At 47.1% G+C, this 26,974-nt stretch overlaps 1 protein-coding gene across 4 annotated transcripts in view; it reads right to left on the bottom strand.

Annotated features, from left to right (window-relative positions):
* KIF2A (kinesin family member 2A) overlaps positions 1-26,974 on the bottom strand; it is a 1,079,703-nt gene that overhangs the window by 146,562 nt on the left and 906,167 nt on the right. For 2 of the 4 annotated variants that reach the window (XM_069627334.1, XM_069627335.1), the window contains exon 17: positions 15,743-15,856. The exons of the other annotated variants lie outside the window; for them this stretch is intronic. In XM_069627334.1, coding sequence (XP_069483435.1) covers positions 15,743-15,856 — 114 coding nt within the window. The remainder of the gene's footprint in view (positions 1-15,742; positions 15,857-26,974) is intronic. 4 annotated transcript variants of the gene reach the window in all.

Here is a 26,974-nt window from a genome sequence, read left to right as displayed (position 1 = left end):
TGTAGGCATCCGCTTCGTCTTCCTCCTCCTCCTCATCCTGGTACTCGTCATCTCCATAATACTCGACCCCAGTTTGGTCGTCCAGCACCATAACGTCTGGGTCATCCTCGTACTGTTGGTAAGGCTGAATATGGTAAGGGTCTGAAGACAGTCCCTGAGCTGGAGTATCAAGCCGAGATCTCTTATTAGGAGGCTGGAGGTCCTTGGATCCTGAAGGAGTAGCAATGTCAGGGGTATAGCTAAGAAAAATGCTGTGGATTTGAATCATAAAAATTAGCCAAGGAAGACATTCTCCTCATCACCCTGTCTATGTCCTTGGTGCTCCATTCTCTGGAACTGGGGATGACAGCCTCCTGATGAGGTTCCTCTTCTAATCTCATATTGTAAGAAGTGGGAGGGGTGAGCCTGACGAACGTTTGTCCTTGTGACCTGGGGTGCAGAAGTTGTAAGTGTAGACCTTTTCTGCTGTTTGTCCCCTTTCCCGTGAGTGTTTCCCTGACGGTTTGGCCTTTCCGGAATCTTTGGACACCTGGCGTCGAGATTCGGGGGTACTTTCTCTCCATTTAGAGTGCGCACGTCAGGACTCAGAGGCAGACGCCGAACGGGCTGCTGGAGCCGACTTTTGGGTGCGAGGCTTGGGGATGGAGGTCAGATTAGTCTTCTGACGAATGAACCTCCGTTACTTTAGTGAGCGAGGCACTCTTGGCAACTGTGGACGGCTGCCATGTGTCGTGCAGCAACTCGACCTGGAACGCCCAGAGGACACCGAATCGGTGGACCGCTTTCTACGTGCCTCTTTCTTCCGCGCACTCGACACGAATGTCGAGTCTCGTGTGTTTAGATGTAGAAGAAGAAAGGGTAGCGCTCATGGCGCCGGGTGTGCTCCCCATAACTGCCCTGCCGGACAATCCTCCGAGGTCGGGGACTAGCGCTTGGGTGTCTTTCGACACCCCTGTGCCCTCGCCGTCCGAATGGGCGGCGTCGCTGCCATCACTGAAGGGACCCATGGCTTCGAGCTGCCTGGCGTGGTGGGCTCAATGTTTAGTGGAGTGGTCCTTGAGTGTTTTGGCTTTAAAAAGCTTACATGCTCTGCAGTTAGCTTCGGGGTGGTCCCTCGGCAAGCAGAGATTACAGGTGGCGTTATTCTCAACCCAAGGGTACTTGCGGTTGTACTTGGGGCAACATTTAAATAGAGTACTCTCCATATGTCACCTTATGGCAGCGGGCTAGTGTGTGCAGGAATATAAAGAGTGTAGAGTATGTTTCCACCCCCCACTCTCCCTACTTGCAGTGCCAAGGCCAGAGGCCTTCCAAGGCCCAAAGTCTGTTGTGCATCTCTCGACGGTTGTTTGTTCTTCGGACTTGCGTCGATCTTCAATGTCTCGACGTGGTAGTGAAAGAACGGGGAAATTAATATACATTTTTTGTCAAAATGGCTTGAAACCAGGGAACTCCGCGCAATGCTTCCGACAAGTAACAATCTGAGGGTCCTACACGCGTGAGGGATCATGGGTACAGTGGAAGTCACATTAGGGATAGTATTACTGGCACGCCCTGTGTCGACGCCCAGTTTCGAGTTCGAAAAACAAACTGAAATACTTCCACTAGATGTCAGCCTATGCACAGAATGTGATCTAAGACGATTTCACAAGCCTCAGAAAATGATATATATAAAGTGTGCAATATCTTCCCCTCCCAAAAGTGCAGACAGAACAGACCTCCGATTCAGTTACACCCCATTTAAAAAGTAGCGAGTTTAAGGTCAACAGTCCCAACCTGTGCTTCATAAGCTATGATCTCCATCAGTGGTAAGGTCATTTTATCCAGGTAAACTTCCTTGTCCAAAGTTAGTGTCCAATTTTGATATTCCCGGGCCTGGGTCAATGATGTAACATAGCTAGCAATGCTGCGCTGTGACCTTAACAGATATTCATTCTAGATCAGGGGTTTTGTCTGCAAGTTTATAGAGACAGGGTCAGACCATAGATGTTTCAAGTCCAAAGTAGGCAATTCTTCCCAAACGAGGTTACACCACTGGATGTTTCTTCCACCTGGTTGCAATAACATCTCATATAGCATCTCTATACTTGGACAACTCTGGTGTGGCCCAGCGTTGTATCCAATATAGAGTTGGTCTACTGGCCAATGTAACGGCAATAGAATTTCAAAAAGAGGAGACGGAGCATATTCCCAGCCATCGGTTGTGGCCACCATCTACCTACTTCTGTATTCTTTTAAGCCCATAGCAAAGAATAAAAACCAACCCCGGGTCGATAGATAAAAAACCCCAGAGAAGGGTGGCTTTAGAATTAACTTAACAGGAGTTATTAAAGTGAGTCTCTTACTTATTGGCACCAGCAGTTCTCTCTTTCCTCCAGAGTAATCCGAAGTTTCTAAAGCAGAAAAATTAAGATGGCATAAAAGGCAGTTTATCTGTAGATTCATGAATACAGCTATTGCAGGGAACATGCGCACTGAGAGTCTAATAGACCAAACCTCCACGGTGCAGAGCATACAATACACCTTGCTAACTGCCGACATGCATGCAAAATGACACCAAAAGAAAGGTGGTGCTAGAATCCCACTAAATCAACCTGGGTCCGGACAACATGGCACAAAAACCTTGAATGGGAGAGATCACCTTCTTAGCAAAGCATTCCAAAAACACCAGTGAGATAGTTTGCCAGGAGAATCACCACAGGCAACAAACCCAGTCAGAAAACCAGTCTGTTTAAAACGCGAGAGATTATTCAATGTTCAGGCTTCCATCTTTGGAAAACCCAAGTAACTGTCCTATGAACCATAAAAAAAATATTTTAATTGTCTTAGATATCACAGCCATGACAAGAGAAATACTCTATGGCTGACTGATGACCATGAATTCAAATGGCTAATATTCCAGTTCACAGAAGACAATAACTGGGGACTCTAAGTGGAACATTACAATAGGGAATTGAACATTTTAAGCATTCCTTTATCATTCTTATACACCACAACAGAAGATACGTAGGAGCCATAGAATCTACTCCGATACAGGAGAAGAAAGAACGGACAGCACATTAACCAGAATACACACCAAGAGGTAGACTCTGTTGGATAAGGCCCACTGATGAAACCTGAGCCAGTGGAGTACGCTATAGCAGCTTGAAGATTTCCAGATCTCCTTTTGAAGGACCAAAACTGCTCTAAACTAGTTTCTCAGGAACAGTGAATCTTCACTAGGATTAAGGCTGGTGAAAAAGAGGTTCCTCTTAAGCAGAAGAAAGAGGCAAAGAACCGTGTCTCCAGATCAAATAGGTCTGAAAATCGGAACCAATTTGGCAATTAAAAAGAGCCACTTCAATCATGCAATGCCCTAAGGTGAATACAACGGAAAGGACTAAGGGAGCAAGACCGAGAAGAAAAGCAGTCCTCAAAAAAGGTGTCCTCGCCTATCCAAGATGCATGCTCACTGCACTTGGAGTGTTCACTAGGCTCAAAACAGATCTATTCCTGGATGACCCCTACAATCCGAGGAAGAGGGAGATCATTAAGCAGTTAAGCTTGCACGCATAAGTCTTCTGAGGTGGTCTGGGTTGGAGTATATAGGCCATCAGCTAAACTGTATATGTGGATGATGCAGAGTACACATTCATATGTCCACCTTAAAGATATATGAATGACAAAAAACAACTTGTTTGATGAAAAACACTGCACTGGTGTTTGAAAGTGATGCTCTTAATCACGGGGTGGAAGAAACGCTAAGGCAAAACTACCCTCAGTTTCAGGACATTTATGTAGAGGAGCTTGTGCTGATGAGATTGCGAGTCATGGAAGCCCCATCAGCTTGCTGCTGTTGAGCGGAATACTGTTCCTCATGCTGATTTATTTTTAAATGTCTTTATTGGCATTTGTGAGTAAACTTGTACAAGGATAAGATTCTGAAAGCAGTTACATTCAAAATGCAATAACTGGCGTAAATGTGATATGGTGATCAGCTTATAACCAACGACAAAACTATTAATAAAGAACAAACAAACTAAGGAAGAAAGGGAAAAGAAGAGAAAAGAAATAACAATAACAGTAACAGTGACTGTCCCAACTCTCGGTGTGGTTTCTTAATCAATGTCGCCAGGTTCGGGGGGTGGGTCCGGAGGCGGGTATCGGCTTTGCTCCCTCAGTACAGTTGCTGGGTGGAGCCCTTGGGTGTGGTGGGCTAATCTGTAGTGTCTGTTGCTTTCTAGGATGCAAGGGGGGTGGGTTCAAGGAGGTTTGTAGCTCGTTGCAAAGACCATGTCTCTAAGGAGGGCTTTCCAGGCCTCCAGCACATTGCTCACATCGTCGCCGCCACATTTGTTTCCCTCCTCCCAGGCTACAGTCTCAGCCGTAGTCCATCTTTCCATTTCCCTGATCCAGGGGTCATACCTGGGGCCCGCTGGGGCCTTCCAGGCCATGGCAATTGTTCTCTTAACTAGAAGGCAGGCCATATCCATAAGCTTCGTCAAGTGTTTGATTTTACCAAGTCTCGGATAGGTGCCCAGTAGGCACTCCTTGGGTGTCCACTCGTAAGTTTCTAGGCCAGCATTCCTGCAGGTCCGTTCAGCGGCCTGCCAGAGTTTCTGAGATTTGGAACAGGTCCAAAACATGTGAATCATGTCCGCCAGGTCTGAGGAGCACCAGGGGCACCTTGAGTCCGCTTTGTTGTTAAACGTGGATATCCGGTGAGGGGTCATATACGTTCTGTAGAGTACGTTCAGTTGGATCAGTCTAAACCTGGCGTTTCTGGATACCTCCTTTGGATATATCAGGGCTCTCGCCCATTCGGCCTCTGTGATTTCAGTCCGGAGGTCTGCCTCCCATTTTACCTTCAGCCGGGCGCTCTTTGGGTTGGGTCGATCGTTCAGTTGAGTGTACAACCTGGACGTCGGTCTCCATCCGTCACCAACGTCATACATTTCTCTCAGGAGGGGGTGAGTTTCTGGTTCCTCAGGCCATGCGACCCAGTTCTTTCTGGCCACATGTCTCACTTTTTGGTACCAGAGGAAATGGCCCAGTGGTAGTCCATCTCCTTCTCGAAGCGACTCGAAGTCCCTGAAGAGGCCATCATGAAACATGTCCCCCCATGTGTAGAGACCATGGTTCTCCCATCTCCTCATAGTTGCCAGGTCGGTGGAGGTTTTGCAGACATCCGTCATCATGGGGGTGTCGGGTGTATAAGAGCGTTGCAGGCCCGCCATGGATCTCACCTTGTTCCATACCCGCCTTCCAACCTCTAGTATAGTGGGTGGGTTGGGGGGTCCAAGTCGGGGGTTCCAGAGTAGCTCCTTGGGGTACAGCGGTGAAGAGGAGTGGGATAGAAGTTCTAGCTCAGCTGAAGGTTCATCTGAGAGCCATTTTGCCAGGTGTGTCGACTGAGCCGCCAGAAAGTATCTCTGGAAGTCGGGGAGCTGAATGCCGCCCTCTGCGTAAGGGAGTGTGAGGGTATTCAGTGTGAGTCGGTGCCGGGCTCGTCCCCAGAGGAAGTCCCTGATCAGAGAGTCGAGTGTCCTGAAAAAGGGTGGGGGAATGTAATACACCACGTTGGTGAAATAGTAGAGGAACCTGGGGAGGATTATCATTTTAGCTATCGCCGCCCTCCCCATCATGGAGAGCGGGAGCTTTGACCAGAACTGTATGGATCTCCGCACTCCGCCCATTGCGGCCTCCGTGTTGGCTTTGTGGGTGGATATTGGTGAATGTGTGATGTTGAGGCCTAGGTATCGAAAAGTGTCCACCTGCCAACGGATCCCGATCTCAGGAAGCTCCTCCTCAGGTTTATTTTTCAGTCTTGCTAGTGGGAACGCGCAAGACTTCTGCCTGCTAAATCTTATCCCCGAGTATCTTGCAAAGTTGTCCAGAACATCCAATACAATCGGGGCATTCTCCAAGGGGTCGCGCAGGTATAGGAGGACGTCGTCGGCATATAACGAGATGATGTTGTCTGATCCTCCAATGCTGATGCCAGCGTCAAAGAACTGCTTCCTGAAGTATATTGCCACCGGCTCCAGGCCTAGAATGTACAGCATTGGAGACAGTGGGCATCCCTGTCTGGTACCCCTCTGGATGGGCCAGGCCCTCGATATCATGACACCCGTTTTAACTCTTGCCAATGGGTCGCTGTACAGGACCTCTATCCAGCGGATGAAGTGTTCGCCAAGTCCGAACTCCCTCAGGGTTTCGATCAGCCACTCCCAGTAAATAGAGTCAAAGGCTTTTATGGCATCCAGTGAGAGTACTGCTAGATCTTCCTCGCTTTCGGACGTCTGTGAAATGATATGTTGGAGCCTCCTGAGATTGGCGGAGGTGTTACGCCCCGGAACGAAGCCATTCTGGTCCTCATGTACCAGGGAACCGATCACCCTCGAGAGCCTTTTGGCCAATATGGTCGTCAATATTTTGCCGTCGTAGTTTAGGAGCGCCAGTGGGCGATATGAGTCGCATCTATCGGCTGGTTTGCCTGGCTTGAGCATCGGGACGATGAGGGTTTCTCTCATAGTGTTAGGGAGAGTGCCCGACTCGTATGCCTCCGTATATACTGCGTGTAGTATAGGAGAGGTGATCTCCTCGTAGGCCTTGTAGAATTCTGGGATGAGTCCATCTGTGCCAGGAGCCTTGCCTGTGGAGAGGGATCTGATTGCATCTGTGATGTCCTCCACCGTAATAGGCTCCCCAAGTTTGTCCTGTTGTTCCTGGCTCAGCCTAGGCAGTCCCACCTCAGCCAGCGTATCCTTTATATCTGCTATGGGGACCTTCGTCTCATGAGTGTATAGGTCGTTATAGAATTCCGTGAAGGTATCATTAATCTCTTGTCGTGTTCTGCAGGTCTTTTCGTTCGTATCTTTGATCTCCTTGAGGGCCTGTCTCGGGTGCTCTTTCCTGCATAGCCATGCGAGTATTCTGCCCGGTTTGTCAGCTTCCCTGTGGGCCTTCGAGGTGCGCACAGAGAAGTCAAACTTCGAGAGTCTTTCCCATGCCTCCCTGCAATCCTCTCTGATCAGTTTCAGTTCAGCCTCCCTTTCGGTGGTTGGTGGGGCGCCACTTTCAAGTCGCTTTATTCTCTCCTCCACGACCTCCAGTTCTCTCCTCAGTTGTCGCCTGATCCCGCCCGCCTCGGCGATTATCTCCCCCCTTGTCACTACTTTCAGCGCCTCCCAAAGCGTGCTCCACTTCTCGACCGAACCCTTATTTATCGCTAAATATTCTTCCAGCTTTTCTCTTAGGGTTTCCTTGAATGCTGGGTCGGTCAAGGCATCTGATGGCATGCGCCACGTCGGGATGGGGGGGCGGGGGCCCTTGAGGGAGAGCTGCAACAGCAAGGGGGAGTGATCAGATATTGTTCTGCCCATGTATTCTGCCAATTCAACTTGCGGGGTTAGTTCGTTGGCGATGAAGAAGTAGTCCAGTCTCGTGTGGAGGCTATGGGGAGCCGAGTAGAATGAATATGATCTATCCGAGGGGTGGAGGTCTCTCCAGATGTCCGTCAGGTGTAGGTCTGCCACCATCCTGGGGAGGGCCCCAGGAGAGGCGCTATGGGGCATGCGTGGAGCTGTCGATCTGTCCAGTTCCGGGTTCATAATAGAGTTGAAGTCCCCCCCCCATATGAACGTATACTCTCGGTAGTGCAGCAATTTTGCGCATAGGTCCTTGATGTGTGAGGGTATATTGTGCTGGGGAAAATACGAGTTTACTATACACAGGGGAGTGTTCTCAAGCATGCCCCACACTATTGCATACCTGCCCTCTTTATCCAGCTCCGTTCCCATTTGTTGAAATGGTGTGTCCGGGCTCACCCATGTATAGACTCCTCTTGCGTACTTTGAGAAGGATGCGCCGCTACCCTGGCCTCCCCAGTATTTCAGGATTTTGTCTGTGGCCTCCAAGGTGAGATGTGTTTCTTGCAGGAGGGCCAATGATATTTTTTTCCTCTTTAGATAAGAAAAAATCCGGTTTCTTCTTATGTATGTTCCCATCCCTCTAACGTTCCATGTAATTAGCTTGAGTCTTGCTGCCATTGCATAAGTGGGTTCCTCGATGAGGGGAGTGCCACCCCTTCTCCCAGTGTTGCATGAGCCGTATTGTAGGGTGGGTGATGAGCCATTTGTGTGGGGTGGGTAGGCCCGCCTAGGCCCAGGAAATCTTTATTCATCCGGGTTGGGACAGTCATAACAATAACAACTTGGAACAAGTAACTAAAACTAATGCACCCAGCTTCAGCCACCGGGGTGGAGTGCTCGGGGGCCCTCGCGCCGTCCGACCTAGTCCAGGTCTCTGGCGCGAGTGGTTGTGTGCAGGAAAGAGGTCTGCACTGGTCAACGGTGGGTCCGTGGTCTGTGTCCATGGGCGGGAGGTCGAGTGAGCCCGCAGTCATTTAGCGTTCTGATGTGGTAGTTTTTCTTCAGTATTGGTATAGCCTCGGTTCGGTTTGGAGTATAATACCAAAGAAATGGGTGCTCCAGCCGCGTTAGTATGTGGTCAGCTTTTTGGGCGTGCTAAGTGCGTTCCTCTAGCGTGGTTTCTTTGGGAGCCTCAGCAAGGTTATTGTGTTCCATCCACATAGTGGCCGCTTCTGGTGATTCCAAGAATATTGCCCGCCCATTGTGGATTACTTTTAGTCGTGATGGATAGAGCAGCATGTATTTTATGTTCAGTGTCCTCAGCTGGGCCTTGATGGGGACAAAGGAATTCCTTGCTCTCTGCACCGATTGGGTATAGTCGGGGTAGATGGTAATCTTTGAGTCACCCCGCTCGATTATACCTCCTTCCCTCGAGAATTTCAGGATCACCTCTCGGTCGCGGAAATTGAGGACCTTGGCGATGATGGGGCGGGGGTAGGATCCAGGCGGGGGGCGCTTCTGGAGGGATCTATGAGCTCTTTCAATGGCGAATCCCTGCGAGAGTTTCGACACCCCTACTTCCTGCTGTATCAGGGACTCCACATAAGCCGTCGGGTCCATGGTCTCCGACCCCTCCGGTACGCCCAGGATCCTGATATTGTTCCGTCTGGCCCGACCCTCTGCTTCTTCGGATCTCGCCTCCAAGAAGTGCACTTTCCGTTTGAGGTCCGCTACCTCTTTCTGTAGAGACGTCGTCTCATCTGAGATGTCCTTCTGGGAGGATTCGACTATGGTGACGCGCTCCGTTAAGTTGCGGGCATCTTGCCTGATAAGTTGTATGTCCGTCTTAACCTCCCCGATTTTCGTATCGATGAATGTCCTCAGGGCCGCGATCGCCTCAAGCACTTGATTATGTCTGGTCTCATCCCCAGGGGCATCTTGTGCTGGTGAGGTCTTCGGTGTGGATTGAGCAGCAGGCTTGGATGTTACAAAGGGGTCCAGAGTAGCGTGCTTGGCTTTGTTCCTCGCGGCAGCCATCTTGCCTCTTTGATGCCGTCGCCACCCTCTCCCCCGTGTCTATCGGCCGCGTAGCGATCTTCCTCCTGGCCCTTCTTGGCTGCTGCACCGGGTCCTGACGGTGCCCTCGAGTGGCCCGAGCCGGGGTGCACTCGACTGCAGGGAGGGACTGCTCGAGTCAGCGAGTCGCTGGCTCCCGGATCCAGTGCGAGCCGCTGGGTTATCAACGTGAGGCGGCCGCCATCTTGTGTGCCTCGCCCGGGAAGAAGGGGGAGCCAGCGCCGGGTCGCGGTAGAAGCTTCTCAGGCCCCGATTTTCGTCGGGGTTGGGTGGAAGACAAGGTCTCCCGCTTCGGCCGCCGGTGGATCTCCTCGGATGCGGTGTCTGTGGGCTGAATCACCTTGAAAAGGATCGGACTGCTGCGGCCCAGACGGAGCTCAGGGAACTCGCGTCCTCACTCCGTGGACATCAGGCCACGCCCCTGTTCCTCATGCTGATAAGCACCCATTGGTAAGTACAGGACCCAACGTTCAAGAAACAGCCCAATGTTACTGATGGACATGAACTGCGAGATTCATCTTTTCAAAGGACATTTCAGTGCTGGGATCCTCGTATTTTGATATTTTTGACTGTTTCTCTGCCGTTTCCACTGATGGACAATGCTCTGGTCATCCCCAGGTGAGAGTTTGGGGTGGGTTTCAGTGATGCAGGGATATTATGTAGGTGTCCAATTCAATGAAGGAACTCCTTTGGTCCAAGAGAAGTAAACTATCCAGCTGAGACAATTTAGGTAGGAAATGGCCTTCTCGGAGTACCAACATTGCTTTTGAGTTGTTGTCCGTTTACTTGCTCTTTGTTGTTTGCGGCTGGGCTGCAACCACAGTTCTGTTGCAGCGCTCTTTATGTTTAGCGCTTCTGTCTCTTCATGCCAGGTTGCCATAACAACATGTTGGTAATGCTTTCCTGGAACCATGAGATTCTAGAGGACTTAGACTGGGCTATGCTCACTGGTTCAAGACAAGTGATTTCCAGTTCTCGTTTCCTCTGCTAATTTTGGAGCTCTATGTCCACAAATTGTGGGACGAGTCACTGTCAAAACAAGTCTTGGAAGCGTGTTAAGGCTCCAGGAACTAGGGTTATATATAGAATAGAGTGACAACAGGGCAAACTCAGGTCTCGAAGAGTTGCATTTATTTCATATTTTGTCAAACTCCTAATCACTAGGGAATACCACATTCAACATCTGCACGTTTCTTCAGTTTTCCTTTCAGCCCTTGAATCTCATACACCATTCACAAACTGGTCATATTTGGCTTCGGCAACTGTAGCCCTCTGAGGTAGCCATGACCATATCTGAAAACAGCCACATCCAATTTACTCTTATGGGAAACAGCCAGCCATCAGATTTCAAGCAGGGTCAACTCTTAGGATACAGGAGCTTATGGCCCTAGTATAAATACCAAAGATGGCTAGCATGCAGTGGAGAAACGATAGCTGGTTGTAGGAGGAGACATGCCACAGAACAGTGTGCCTTTGGGGAAACTGAACCATTTCTGTTGTCACAGTCTATCGATTACAGCCGCAATGAGGCCGAGGTTATTGGGTGAGATCAAAGAAATTCCATACATTGTTCAAAGGACTAAGTTAAAACAACAAGTCCAACACCACACAGAGTAAATAGAGTTGGAAAGAGATCATAAGAGCACCAGCAAGAAATACGAATTGATGTGGCTGACAGAGCAGCTGTGCAGCTCATAAGCGTAGTGGCTGCATAAGGGGCTGATCTAAGATTGAATTTGGCACCATTGCGTAAGTAATACGAATGGTCAAACAGCCCCCAACGTATTGTGCAACCTTTAGCTTGAGGTGCACGAGACAGTTCTCTTAGGGTTATTGCATAATATCAGTAGCACCACTAAAGGGCATCAACTTTGAACTACAGCGATTATCTTGAGAGATTTGGAGGTAGGAACAGTTTAAATAAATCATGGTCCAGGATACTGCAAACATTCCATTATCCCTGTCTTTTCTTAATCAGAAACAGAGTGGTACCCTCAACAGAGGGGAATCTAGGCATCTATCGATCACAGCTCCAGCTTTGGGATATCAGGAAATTCTGGAGAAAATGAATGTATTCAGAAGAGGATTTGGTGGGGGAATCAGATTCCCGACTAACAAATGTAGTCCTTGCAGATGCTTTGGTGCATAAGTGGCCCCAGCCTGTGAGAGGGCTTATCCTGCTTCCTTCTCTGGATGCGGTTTTTACAGTCATAGCTATTGCAGTAGTTCAAGTCTCTTATCCTTGAATCTATAGGCTGAGGAAGTTGGCAATTACTTGAGTGGGGAATGTGTGTAGAGAGAGTGAAATTGTTGCTGCCAAATTGGATTGGGGGTTGGTAATCCACAGAGACTGTAAACAAATCTACCACCAGAAAGGATTTACTATAAACCTAGACTTCTCATACCTTGCTCTGCATTGTGTCGTACTCATTACGAGAAAGACTTTCTTATCACCATCTAGGTCTTTAAGACTTAGACCTTACATTTTCTAGAATGTTGTAAGAGATGTATGATAAGGGCATCTACATTTTGTAGTAGCATTGCATCTGGCTAGGATGGCATCTGCTTTAGTTTGGTACCGATGAAGAGGAAGGCTGCTACACCTTCATTTCGTAGTCCAGGAAATAGTAAAGAAGACTGAAGCTGGGAGAATATATCCAAGATGAGGAATGTGCAGGCAGGGTTTTTACCACTGGCTGCTCAGAGTAGCCAAAACAACAAGACACTCTAGAAGGGGCTGCCAAGAGACATTACCAATGACTCTTGAGATATCGATCACCACTTCAGTCAGACATTGTTTCAAATGCCAGGAAATGCTGTTGTAGGCCTAAAACACCCATCTTATGTGACAGAGTTACATATATTTAAACCCCATTCACACTCGGTAAAATTGCTGGACTCAAAAACATAGCCTGTAGAACTGGGACATGGTATAAAAAAAATATATACAGTGGACCCACACCATTTAAAGGTCAGTCGTTGTGAACATGCCGACAAGTAAGCCCTGGTCATGTGATACTGGCCTTTGTCTGCCACTGATGTAACTAATCGTAGACCCAAATGAAGTCTGTGCCTTCGCAGGATGAGCAATCAGGGCGTGGTGGAGATCGGAGGCCAATCTTTTGGAGCTATGAAAGTAGCAATTACCCCGAGCAGAAACAGAGCAGAAAGGGAATTCAGTAGGAAATCCCTAGAGGACCAAGGGACAGGCATTTATCGCCCAGCAGTGCTAGGTAAATAAGGGTATGTACATCACTTTATGTAAATAGGTTGGGCATAAGGTGAGAAGCCAGTTTAGGGGGCATGCACACAAAGAACCAATACCCAGGCAAAGGCCTGGTCCAGGCAATATTCTAAAAAACAGGCTAAACAAACCTATTCCTCTCAGAAAGAGGAGATGAAACAGCCCAATTACAAACCCGCTGTGGAAGGGCATAAGCCTCTCAAAAGGTCATGCAATCCATCAGATGAGTAATGAAGATGCTCGGCACTTTATCTGTAGCCACTTCATTTTATCAACTGTCAGAAGCAGACAGTTCCAAGAAGCATTGAGCCTATTTTTACTTCTCAGGGGGGAATACAGACAGAGGGATGAGATCGACTTGGTATAAGCTGGCGGGTTATCATACTAATTATGCTGGCACCAGGACATGCAAGTTGTGTCCCAGAACCTGTGGTATCGGCGGTGCCAATGAAGTTCTCCAGAACTCGGTTCAGCTTACATATGTTTTGAGAGATACTTGGACGTCCTCCAGTGTTAGCCACATTAGTGTACTCTGTATACACTCACTTTTCAGCTTATACGTCATAGGAAGGTCTAGGCGTAGTTTTGGGAAGCAGTCCAGTAAAGTTATGCCTTGATAGAGCCACAGACAGTGGCCTGGAGTTAGGCACACTCCGGTTTAGGAGAGTAGGATCCAGTACGGACTGGATTGTGTCTCAAGAAATTCTGAATTAAGTGTTCCACAAATTAGTTTAAACATTTGTCACTTTTAGCTCTTCTAGAAGCCTAACAGGCACAAGCTCTGAGAAACAGGGACACAAAACTGGCCCTGCACAAATGGAAAAAGGGCAAGGATCCCCAGGACAAATTGGCATACCCCATGTATCAATGGGGATACAAAGTGACAAACACAAGGTCTTTTGCCATTATAGAATTGCAAGATGCACAAACACCTCAGCCAATTTCCTTCACATTCATAAAGAGTTGAGAAACTAGACGGAAACCAAGGTTGATGGCAACAGCTACCAGGCCGTGGATAACAATCGGGCCTCCTGCCTTACCAACAAGAGAAGGTCTAATCAAGCCACAATTGCAGGCCACGTCCAAGCAACTGCTCCTCCAACCCTTGAACCTCTCCCCCCAGTATTTGTGCAGGTTTCGGAGACATCAGAAGAAATTGTCATGACAGTTTTCAAAACAAAGGCTTCTTCACATCAAGTCTTTCATCCCTCACTTCCAGACGTTAATAGCTCCATCTTGCATGGGAGCCTTGCACAGTCATTAAAACAAAATATCTGATCTCCACATTTCTAAAGAAACCAACTTACATTCTTCCTAACATTTCCAATTATCGCCCCATTGCAAACACACATTTTGCTGTTAAGTTCCTGGAAAAATACAAGCCAACTTTAATATGGTGCCAAACTACTGCCCACTAACTGGGCCGTACTGTGGATGGAACAGGAGATCATTACTTTTCACAAGGACTTGTTGAGATTTAGAACAAAGGACACACATGCCCCTTTCCCACGCCATCACAGAGTGGCTCTAGAAGCCAGCGCTACTCACAATGACTAATGTTCTGTATAATCAGGGGAACAGAGCCACACCATGCCACGCTCTTCAGTCATTTTAATATGTACAGAACCATGAGGAAGACGCGGGAGGGACGGAAAAGATATGCCTTACAATATCAATCCCGAACAAGTTGAACGTGATACCGGTTACCCCCCATCTGACCCCTCTACATTTAAACATTCATCGGTTGATTATGTAACAGGACCAATTTGCCTGGTCCATTTAAAAATAATGGGAACTGGCCATCTATAGAATTTGTCTAACCAGATGTTAAAAATCAGGGTACTATTTTGTTGGTTTTGATGTGTCAAGTTTTCTCACCAATTACAATGAATAATCTGACCAATTGTTTAACTTGAGAATGTCCATAACTTTAGACGAGACTTCCCAAAATTTGTATTTTGCACATTAAAGTAAAGTGCCACAGTAATGGTTTCTGCCTTCCTTCAGCGAAGACTGCTATTATAGACCTGGGTTCAACAGTTCCTTCTGCCCTTTCCCTTGCCTCGGCCTGTCACCATGGATCCTGATCATGTTCCAGTCACCCAGGATAAAATCTTTGGGGTTTGATCGGTCAACCTCATCTTTCGCTCCTCAGATACTAGTCTTAAACTGCATTTCCATTTACACATCTTGAAGCCCGTACTCTTTATGACGTATTGTCATTCAATTAAGAATGACAGCAACGCGCACAAAACCGAAGCGAAAATAGCTTTAGCCTTATCAAAGCCGGTCTCCTGTAAGTCTCTAGTTAAGACTCCATAAATACTTCACCCCCCAGATGAAACTAATTCAAAACAAGGTGGCTAGTCAGTCTGGAGGTGAGACCTACAACGCCGTTTTAACTTGAACCTGCACTGAATGTCTCGCTGAAACTTCATGTACTTGTGACTTGCACATTAACATGGTCTCTCCCATTCACATAACTGTTCTGGAATGTGTCCTGCCTCCCACCCGCCCCCTCTTGTGGTATGATATAGTGACTGTCTCATAGTTAGCACTATACAAATCAATACATACAAATGTTATTCACAATGAGAAAAATAGTGGCCAACGCAGCATTCTCAAACCAGTGCAGATGATCTTCAAAATCTATTTTAATGTGATTTCACTTTTTTGTACTCAGTACATTTACTTTTCAGCTAACACATTTCTGTAAACTTAAAACTTCTTCAAACATTTCAGTGCCAATGTTTTTTGAGCTTGCAAAGCCTTTGAAATGAATTAACTATTCTACGAACCTCCTCAATTAAGAATGACATCACCAATTCTAGAACATAAATATAAAGAAGCAATATGTAGAATAATGTGCCGAAAATAAAGATAGTTCGTGCAACTTACACTTGAAAGAAAAATTAAATTATACCAACGTACAATGACGAGCAATCTGTAAATGATAAAGTGCAACTAAAAGCAAATTATAGGAACACCGTCAAAATAAAACTCTTGTAAATCATTCAGGAAAGTAAATAAATATAGTGTAGCAATAGACAATATACAGAATGAAGTAGACCTGGTGAGTGTAGGAGAAAAGTCGTCATATTCATAGGAAGGAGACAGATCAGAGCGACTGCCACTACCCTGGGAGAAGGGAATATCCGAAGGACTAATTCCAAATTCCTTTACTCTGCAGCGTCAAGATGAAGCAAATTGGAAAAAGGTTTTTTAAGAAAATGTTTAAGACAGTCTGTATGTCACATTGATTACGTCCCTTCATTTAGTCTTAGAATATAGTAATACAAAGGTTATAGTACAAGTTTATACAAAATGCATGCAATTTTTAATTCAAAGCTTGAGTCCATCTAGTCTTCTCATTACTGGCTTGCATAATTTCCCCCTTGGTGGACATCAACCCTTCTCAAAAAGATGAGTTCTTGTACAAACCAGCCTCATCATGACATAACCTCTGAATGCTAATGTCAGTGAAACCAGGTGCAGCTCGGTTTTTTGGATGTTTCCCTTCCAGAACCTGCTAAAGAAAAAGGCTGAAGTTGCTCAATCTATTGATGGACTATTAACAAAACCTCAGAATGCCATGCAGCAACAATGCCGATAAAAGGGAACATTTAAAAACAGAAATCAACTGCAAGTGCTTTCCTGAATGGGGTTTCAACTGGACACCACGGATCTTGCTTACAGAAAAGGTGAGGCCCAAATTTAACAACTTTGCACACTCCTATTACGAACAAAGTCTGAGAAATGCCTTATTCATCCAACGTGAGTAGCCTTTCTTTAGTGACAAATGATCTTGCCGACTGATAAGCATAATGATTCACATATCATCGGTGTAACAGTAAATCAATAAGCTTTAAAAAGCAAAAGGCACACCTTAGTGTCTCTTGTACACCTAGCCCATAGTCCCCTTTCCACCATATTGAGCGAACAGACTGGAGAAGCAGAACCAGAGCACCAATTGATCTTAAAAATAGAGCTTGGGCCCATGCAAAGAAGTGTTAGCGCAGGTCCTTTTCATTTGCAGACAATATTAGACATTTGAGGGGGATGTAGGGAGGACTGTATGCTACGTTAAAAAGCATCCATATTGGGCAAATGGCCACAATAGAGGTCTCACAGCACCAACGCGTGTCCAAAAAGGTGGAATGTTGTGCCCAGGGTGAACCATGGTATGGAGGAACGAGGACTACAGATTATGAGTATACATGTCACTATGGTGAGTAAAACCAAGTTACTTACATATCAATATGTTTTTTCCATTTGTTTTAATAGTCAGAGGCTTAGTTGAATGGAGTTGAAGCCCGTACTCTTTATGACGTATTGCAGCACGTTTCTGGCAGGTGGGTCCAATGCAGAGGTGAGGAGCAAGGCAATTCCTGGGTAGAGCTGAGTCACAAAGCCAAACAGAGCTGGCAAAATAAACATACCTGGCCTCCTGCCTCTCCAACCACAACCTCAAAACCCATACCCGTCATCCTGCCCTCTAACACAAAACCTGTACCTGAGCTCCCAATATTGGAAGAAACTGCGTGTGCATTAAAATTAATTGCCCACACTTTAAGAGCCGAAGCTGGTATCGGAGTCCAGTCTGCCCTTTAGAAACAACCACATATATTCTCAGTTATGAATCCCCTGAAGAGGCCAACATAATACTGTCTCATAGAGGACTTAAAAAGTTCACCAATCTTTATAAACCGTCATTAGAATTAAGAGTGAATATGGCTACATTTTCTAGAACTACATTCGTGAACTGAAAGTAATTTAATTCTAAAAAAATAAAAATAAAAAAAATAATCATCTTTGGGTTTTGTAACTGTACTTTCAACCCTTTAAAACACTGAACAACAAAACTGACAAGGAAACCTGCTTCTCGTCATTGTTTGACACATACGTGGAGCTTGTTGTTTTGCAGAGATGCTAGCGTGATTAAGGCCTACAGTGCTTTCCTCTGTCCCCAAACAGTCATAAGTAGGAGCAATAAGCAGCAACCACATGTCGTGGATGGAGAGAGAATGAAGAGAAACATAAAAGGGGTGTGTGGCAAGCATCTTGTCCAAGCAGGCTTCCTGCATGTTTAAGACCAGTATGAGCTACCACCACCACCACCACCACCACCACCACCACGCCCACCTACAGAGTAGTAGATGGAGTCTCCATCAGCTCAGCCCATACGCATAAGGCCAGTAAAATAAATGGTGCTGGTACAATCCGTACACAGTCAAGAATAATGCCACAAGGCACGCCCCTTTCACCACTAAATACTAGATAATGTATCCGACTTTCCTATTAGGTGAAAACCATGGCTCACAAGTGACAAGACACATGAGTAAGTTGGGGGACAATTCAGCATGTTTTGCACTCTATAAATGGAACAAACACTGTGGTCTAATAAACCATGTATGAGTGAGGCTTTGTGCAGTGCATACTGAAAATCACTTCCAAGTGGTCCCGTTTGTGGCTACTAAAGGTAATAAGACCCATATAAGTAAAGTGATGTACCCAGGACTACAAATACTGGTCAAGTGGGAAAGGCACTTGGGCTGCACACGTTACAATTTTGTAGGTTTCAGACTACACGTCCCCATTGCAGCTTTAGTCTTGGACAAACACAGCGCTGGCAAGAGCTAAACTGCTCTGTGCAAGTGGATGATCGCAGTTGGTTCTTTTAACCGTCACTGGGTGGCAGTGACACTGTCACTTTAATTTACTCTTTTGTGAAGTTAGGGACGAAGTGATGGTTGGTTCATGTTAGGGAGAATTCTCAGAAATGTGTTAATTCCCTTCTACCTTAGAGATTCCCAGCTCTTTTTGCTGGACTTTAGGACTTCTCTCTCATTTAATTTTAATGTGATTTATGCTTGGTGTTGATTTTGACTTTGGAGTCTGACAAACTCCATAGGCATCATCTTTACATTGCGTTACAAAGCACCTTCAGTGCAGTGGCACACAGATGTCTCTTAGATTTCCCAATGGATTAAATATCTTCTCTTGGTGAAACTACTGTTTCCAAGTGCAGTGAAGTGAAATTGACTATACTTAAATTTTGTAACTTTCTAGACCCAGCACACACTATTTTACCATCAGGTGGTGGAGGGGTTACTTAGTATCCCCTTTGTCTAGTTTCTCACGTAAAATGTTTATGTTACCCTTGCTACTATTAATGGCTGGGGCAGTGGTTTACTTTTTCCTACCATTGTGTGTTTTTACCGCGGGCTGCGTTCGCAGCCACGCTAAGGCACCCATGGGTGCCCATTTTGTAAAAATGGCCCTGGTCTTTTTTTTCCCCACCATTTTCTGATGGAAAGGTCCTTCTTGAGATTTACTCTGCCCGCCAAACCAAGTTTGGTCTCTTTGTTAGTTTGGTCTTTGGCGGGATTCATGAGTGAAGCCTGCCTCTGGCTCCAGTATGTCTGGCAGGGGCAGGATGTGAGGGAGGTGCCGAAACTCCCTTTGCTTAATCCCCTTGGTTACAGGAAGGCACACAAAGGTGATTGGCCGGCTAGCTGTCCAGCAAGGACAACCACCCTGCTGTTTGACTGACAACTAGGCTGGAATGAATGGTAGAAACCTGCATAAAAGGCAAGGCTTTTGGGCTTGGAAGGCAGAGTTAACCTACTGGACAAAGGAATCCAAAGTACTTGAAAGAGACGCCTGCTGCAACTCCTGGACCGTTGGTTTGCCTGGTGAAGCCCTGCTGCTGTGCTGAAGCTCCGAATTCGCCTCGACTAGAGAAGCCCTGCAAGGGCGACTTCTCTTTTGAGTTGGTGGGACCAATCAACTCCAAAGTAAGCCCGACTGGACATCCTCTCGAAGCTGGTTGCATTTCCACTGCTGCTGCTGCTGGAACCAAAGAGCCCAAGCGCTAGTAAGATCCTCTGGACTTCCCTGTTGCAGGACTGACCAAGCCTGAGCCACTGCAACAGAGTGCTGGACCCCAGAAGCAAGGAAAGTTTGAAGTGGTATCCGAGAACCGCAGTGTTGCCATTTGCTGTCAGATGCGAGGAACTGAAACACTGATGGACCGCTGAATTGAAGTTGGTCCATTGCTGCTGCTGACCGTCCCATTGCTGAGCAGGAGTCCCCAGACATCCTCCCTCTTTTCCCCACGGCTGAGGCCCAGGAACAACAGGATCTGCAGATCTGTACAGGAACAGAAGCCATCTGGAACCATTTCTTCTAACTAGAGGTACTTTAAAGTCTAAGAGAACTTACCTCGTGTTGTGTAGCTTTACTTGTTCTCAGTTGAGACCTGTCTTGGTTACCTGGCAGAGTTGCTAAAGCTTAGCCCCTCACAAGACTCTCAGCTTGAGGCCCTTCAAGTGTTCAATTTTCTGCAAACATTTCTACAAACATTGTGCAAGACTTTTTACCTACCTACAAAAGAAGATCTTCAGCTCCCTTTGACATTGTGCAATTAACATTGCTATCCTGGCTCCCTGAGTGACTCTTCTTCACCCCCCAACTCTGTGCTTTATCTTTTCCCCAGGAAAGGGTTTGTTTACTCTGCTTTGGAAGGTTCTTAAGTACTTACCTGTTTTTGCATTATTTGTTTACCTTTGTTTCATACCTCTCTTCTATCTTTTTCACCAAACTCAGTATTGCTCTTAATGTACCAGTGATAAATCAATGTCCACAGTGTCCTAGCTATTTAAGTCACCGGAGGGTGTAGGAAGTGTCTGTGTGCAATCCCCAATAGGGGTCATCTGATTTAGAGAAGCTAAGAGTGTGTTTTTGAAGTATATTTAAGTGTTACATGTTTCTTTCTGAAGAAGGCTTCTATAACTGACAGTGAAATAAATTAATTGTTTTATCAAGAAACCTTGAGTACAAGTGTTTATTTGGCTAACTTTACTGTGAAACTGTCCCAACATTACTGCTCACATTTACCCCTGTTGAGATAAGCCTGGCTGCTCGACCACACTACCAACCGGTGTAGTTCAGACTTATACTAAAGGTTGGGTCCCTATTGCCAGGAGGTAAGGGTTATTCTAGTGCACCAAAAGGGTACTGCATACAATTTTGCCTAACAGTTCAGCTTGCGTTGGGCTTGCCCATTATAAAGAAATTGGAGCCAAGCAAGAGCCAGCCACCTGGTTCGAGCCCAGCCCGTGCCTGCACAGACTCATCAACCTCAAGTCCAGAAGGTGTCTTCCCTTGAAGAAATATTTCAGGACCATGTGTCGCACTGGAGTGTCTCTTAACAAGTCCTTGCACCAGCAGTAAGACGTGCAAAACATTCCATGGAATCGCAATGTCACAGTCGTTGAAACATCTTCCAACTGGGCGTTTGCTAAAAATAGCTGATACCGTTTTACCTCATGTTGAATGGCAACTTATTAGGCTACTATCTGTTGCCTAACAAAACGTTAGACGATTAAACAGTACTGTTATTGCAGCTGCTTGTCAGACCTAAAACGGGTTTCTGAATCTCTGATAGACTATCATGTGACCTCTCTGCATTGATAGCAGGGTTGTATACATTTCTGTGGTGAGAAGGACTGCAAGAGGAGTGAAGGCAAGGACAGATTGTACGGCTCATCCATCACAAGAAATGTTCCAATGTTTAGGTGGAATGAGGAAGCAAAGGAAATAGATGGGAAGATGAATCTTGGAAAAGCAAGTGCTGCCTTGTTTTCTCAATATTAGGTGCACCTACTTAAACTTTTGACAAGCTTACTCTGAGGTAATGTGCAGAAACGTGGCACACATCAGAAAGCCAGGTATTAATGGACAAAACATGTGCCTTATGAGGTCCAGTGGCAGAACGAGCCAGCAAGAGCTAATGTCATGAAAGGAAATCAGAACCAACACTGAGGACCAGGCCATCTTGTAGTTCTGAAAAGTTAGGCTTTTTTGAGTGGGCCTCAATTTCAGACTATGAAAAATTGCTACGACGCAAGTTTCTTGCCATTGCGCCTACCCCATTTGGTGGGGTCTTGATGTGAGGCATTGCAAAGGTGCAGCCGATGGTCTTCGTCCTTCTAGGACTGTGGCTGCCCTGACAGGTCAGGATCCTGGCGCCAAAGCCTCCATGCATGAGGGTTTTTCAGAACCAGCCTTCTGGGAGACAATGAACAAAGTTGTTGACTTAGAAAAACTCTCTCGCGTAACATAAGGCACCTTTCAGCAGCTATGTTGACAACAGCAGAGACATTGAAGTACAGGGACCACAAAGTAATGAAGCAGTACACAGAAGCACGCACATGTACTTTTTATTTGGTCTTAAATACATGCAGAACAAGTATAATACACCTTATTAAAACACTTCCCATCTAAAAATATCATTCAACAAAAAATGGTACACACACACCTCCCCCCCTTATTCCAAAATGGTACAACACTACACTTCGCGAGCGAGAACAGAAAAGAGACAGAAAGTGGTAAGACGTCTATGTTCCTTCCATTCAAGCGGGGCGGAAGGGTGGGCGCGTGTGAATCTGAACAGATACAACCATCAGAAATGCTTTTACGATAAGTAATGCATGTCTTCGGATGTTTGTTAATCTGCTTAGAATCACATGCTGTGCATAGACTAGCGAGCAGGACCCGGAGTTGGAGGTGGGTTGTGAGAAGGAACAGTAGTGAAAAGATGTCTTAGTACTGCCCATCCCACCTGAGAATCAGACCTAGAATGAGTGTCTAGGAAATAGTATTTTGTAAAGGTGTGTACAGAACTCCAGGTTGCCGCTTTGCAAATAGATTCAAGGGGAATATTTGCAATGAATGCTATGGCTGCCCCAGTGCCTCAAGTAGAAGGTGCTCTAGGCTTGAAGGGCAGTTATCTCTTAGCAAGATTGTAGCAGAGTGTAATGCATTTAACAATCCACATAGAGATAGTGGATTTGGAGACTGCGTCTCCTTTTCCTGCCGCCACCGAAACGAAAAACTGATTAGTTTTTCTAAGTGGTCAAGTTCTTTCCATGTAGAACATGACAGCTCTGCGTACATCCAGTGTGTGCAGGGTTCGTTCTCCCAGGCTTGAAGGATTTTGAAAGAACGTTGGTAGTTCTACTGACTGGTTCACATGGAACTTTGAAATGAATTTAGGCGCAAATCTAGGGTGAGTGTGCAGAACCACCTTATCTTTGTGAACTGTTACAAAGGGATCTAGGATCAAGAGCACTTTAGTTCACTTACCCTCCTGATGGAGGTAATAGCTATTAAAAAAGCAGTCTCCAGGGTGAGGTCTTTAAGACTTGCCTTGTGCATGGGCTAGAAAGGAGGCCCCATAAACCTAGTTAACACCACGTTGAGCTGGAGCTGGGTTAGAAACGGGAGGGTGAATTCTTTTCACTCCTTCCATGAAAGCTTTAATAACTGGTATCTTCCACCATGACACTTTCTGTTGTGATGTAGTGTAGGCTGAAAGTGCAGCTAGGTGTACCTTTATGGAGTTGAAGACCAGGCCTGAGTCAAGTAAATGAGTTGGGTATAACACAATGTGTGTGGGAGAGCAGTTAATCGGGTTAATGCTCTTTGAGTTGCACCAGATGACAAACCGTTTCCATTTACTGGAATAGCAGTATTTGGAGTTCAGCTTCCCTGCTTCCTTGAGAATGTCCATACATCTCTGAGGGAGTTGCAGGTGTCCAAACTCGATGACCTCAGGAGCCAGGCCGCTAAGTTCAAGGTCTGCGGGCATGGGTGAAGCGTCTCCCCTCTGTCTGGCGACATGTTGTACGGGCAAGGCAGTTTGACTGGAGGAGATAGGGACATCTCCATCAGATGAGTGAACCAGGGTTGGCGGGCCCACATGGGGGCCACCAATATCATCGTGACTGGTTCCTGATGCATCTTGTGCACAATCTTGTTGAGAAGGGGAGTCGGGGGGGTGGGGAGGGAGCGTAGACAAATCTCCCTGACCATGTTATCCAGAGTCTGTTCCCCTTGGAGCGGTTCTGGGGGTACCTGGAGGCGTAATCTTGGCATTGAGCGTTCTCCAGAGTTGCGAACAGATCCATCTCTGGGAAGCCCCATTCTGCAAAAACGTTGGAGACTGTCTTTGTGTAATCGCCATTCGTACTCCCTGGGCAACGGAAAGTCTCTGCTGAGTACATCTGCCAGAAGATTGAGTTCCCCTGGAACATGTTGTGATAGTAGGAACATGTCGTGTTTGAGAGCCCACTTCCAAATGTTCTAGGACAGTCTGGAGAGCCCTGGAGAATGAGTGCCCACTTGTTTGTTCAGATAGTACTTGGCAGTGGTGCGGTCTGTGAGGATCAGGATGGTCTTCCCTTGCAGTAGTGTTTGGAAAGCTTTTAGTGCTTTGAACACTGCCAACAGTCCCAACAGATTTATGTGGTTGGATGCTATGTCCGACGACCAAACTCTGTGCACTGCCTGTTGAAGCAGGTGAGCTTCCCACCTTGTAAGAGAAGCATCTGGGGGTTAGAGTGGCTTCCACTGCAGGGGTGGTAAATGATTTCCCTTTTCAGAGGTTCTCCCTCGACCACCACTGCAGCGAGAGAACGAGGGACGGCGAGACGACCACTAGATCGTCCCACTGTCCGCTGGCCTGACACCACTGGCTGTTGAGCCACTCTTGAATTGGGCGCATGCGCAGGTGAGGAACCAAATGCATACATGACGCCATCATTCCTAGCAGTCGCATAGCCTTGCATACAGTCACCTCTCAACTGGCTACATACTGAGGTATCTGAAACACCATGTTTAGGACCCTCTCGTTGGAGAGGAAGACAAGGTCGTCCTTTGTTCGAATTAGAGCCCCTGCGCTGACAACATTGAAATATGAAAGTATGCATCCTTCATGTCCAGTGTTGTCATGAAATCCCTGTGTTAGCAGCAGGATTACTGCCTGCAGTGCGACCATACAGAACTTTTGTGGCTTTACAAAGTTGTTCGCTGGGTGCAGATCTTGAACAGGGCGCATGGTTAGATCCTTTTTGGCTACAAGGAAGTACACTGAATAAATACCTTCTTTTACCGGTGTCAGAGGTGCGATTTCTATGGCTTTTTCCTGTAGAGTTTCTACTTCCTGCAGAAGAAAGCAAAGATGGTCTGGTGTCAGTCGTCTTGCTCGTGGAGGTCTGAATGTTGTGGACCGGTTGAACTCTATACAGTACCAGTGGGCCACAGTCTCTAGCACCCACTGGTCTGTAGTTATCTCCTCCCCTGCCTGAAGAAACAATGTTAGGCGGCCCCGACCGGGGAGGCATGGGAGAGGACCCGAATCTTCAGGTTATTTTGAGCCCGAGGCCGGGGAGCCTCTAGGGGTAGAGATCTGGCCCCTTCCTTTGCCACGGCGTTGACCCCTTTGGGAGTACGGGGTGGTGTATCCACCATTTCCCTGTGCAGAATTCCAATTGTTTCCCAATGAGTAGTGTTGCTGAGGGAAGCGTTGGCCACGAAAAAGCTGTTTGTATCCAGATCCTCTTCTCGATCGAGGGTCTCTGTGTAATATGGTCCAGTGTTTTTAAGGTGTCGTGCTCCTTTTTTGCAGTTTCGAGGGCCTCATCTACCGCTTTCCCAAACAGGTTGGATTCTTCCATGGGTTTATTAGTGAAGCTTGCGTCTCTGGCTTAAATCCAGAGTTCCACAACCAAGCATGTCTTTTTAGGAGTGTGCCCAGAGCCAGGGTTCGACCAGCAGTTTCTGCGGAATCTAAAGTATTCTTAAGAATGCTCTGGTTCACCTGCCTGCCTACCGAGATAGAGGAGACGAGAACGTAGGGGTTCGGGAACCTCCTGTATGCCTTCCTGTAGTGAAGCCCACGCGGCATCGGCGTAGCTGGCCAACAAGGTATAGTTATTGGCAATGCACATTGAGAACGCGGCCGCAACCGTGATCCTTTTTCCCAGGCCATAACGTTGTTTACCTTCCTTATCAGGGGGTGCCTCACTGGTTGACAAAGAGACCCCTGCCCGCTTTCGTGTAGTGGTCACTACCAGGGGTGGAATGATCTTTGATATAAAGAGGGTCTGATGGAGAAGGGCGAAAGTTTTTCTATTCGCGGGTTGACACCTCTTGTGAGAGCAGGTGTCAATAAGGATGGTGCGAGACGTTTCTTAATTGAATTGAGGAGGGGAATGGCCTGGCTGGCTGGTGGTTTTTCCTTAAGGATATCTTCCACGAAGTCAGCTTCGGGGACTGCCTCATCCATAGCAATCTTCAAATGATCACCTGCTTTACGTAAAATTACGTTAAAAGTCAATTGGTCATCCACTGGCGATGGTTGTTGCCTAGTGTGAGTGGACTGGGGAGACTCCAGGGACAGGACGTCAGGGTTTTGATGATCCGGGGATTGCCATGGTTGGCAGTCACCCACATCTGGGCTTTCTTCCAAGCCCTCTATGGACTCATGCACGTCCTCAGGGTTGATGAATTCCTCATCCCGGGTATCAGCATGAATGTCATCCTCCGTTAGGTCGTAATTGTACATATCCTCTTCTAAAGAGGAGTCAAAGTCTTGGAAACTTAGCTTTGGGGTCCATAGGGCCCCCATCCCTTGGCCTCCTGGGTGCCGGTTGTTCTGAACGGGAAACAAACCTGTCCAGCCTTTCCATGCAGTTCTCCAATTTTTCTCTAGTCCAAAGCGAGGTCCTAGAATGGTCTAGAGGTGGAAAAATGTCTTGATTGTGTTCATCTGTCAAAAATAGTCGCCCTCAGAGAACTCCTCCAGGGGCACTGACAGAGGGGAGACGTCTTTGCTTCTCCTTCGACTTATGGGTGGGATCCGGTACCCCCTCCCCCCTTAGGCCATCCTTGGACCTCGATGGATTCCTGGGCCTTTCCGTGGGCTTTGGCGCATCCCGGGCCTGCCTCTTGTGAGAATCGGCGGAAACAATCCTGGCTAAGCTGCCGGCGACGTCCTCCCTGGTGGGGAGGTGCATAGCTTCAGCCTGCGAGGGGGTTCTTTTCACCGGTGTTAGGGGTCCGGTCCTCAACAGCTGCCTTTTTCGGCGGTGCTGGGGCCTTGTCATCAACGGTTTCCTTTTTCGGCAGTGCCAGGGCCTTGTCTTCTGCAACCGCTTTCTTCGGCAGAACCGGAACCCTATCGTCGCCGGACGCCTTCTTGCAATGCGTGTCGGCGGAACCGGATATATTGGGGGTAGCGCCCTTTGTTTTCGATTGCCTAGGTGCAATTGCGGCTGCTGCGAGGGCTGCCGAGCCCGACGGTCGGCGGGTGCAGCCGGTGCTCCCGGTGTCCCCGTTGGCGCTGAAGTCTTCTTCGACCTGGCCGAAGACTGACTTGGGGTTGTGTAATTTGTGCTGTGCACGTGTTCGCTATTTCGCCCGGGTGTGACTTCCGCATAGCAGTGCCTAAGCCGTG

The sequence above is a fragment of the Ambystoma mexicanum genome, chromosome 6p, assembly GCF_040938575.1.
Source record: "Ambystoma mexicanum isolate Mex_15411 chromosome 6p, UKY_AmexF1_1, whole genome shotgun sequence".
Taxonomy (NCBI): domain Eukaryota; kingdom Metazoa; phylum Chordata; class Amphibia; order Caudata; family Ambystomatidae; genus Ambystoma; species Ambystoma mexicanum.
The sequence above is the reverse complement of the archived record's forward strand: the minus strand, read 5'-3'. Positions and strand labels throughout refer to the sequence as shown.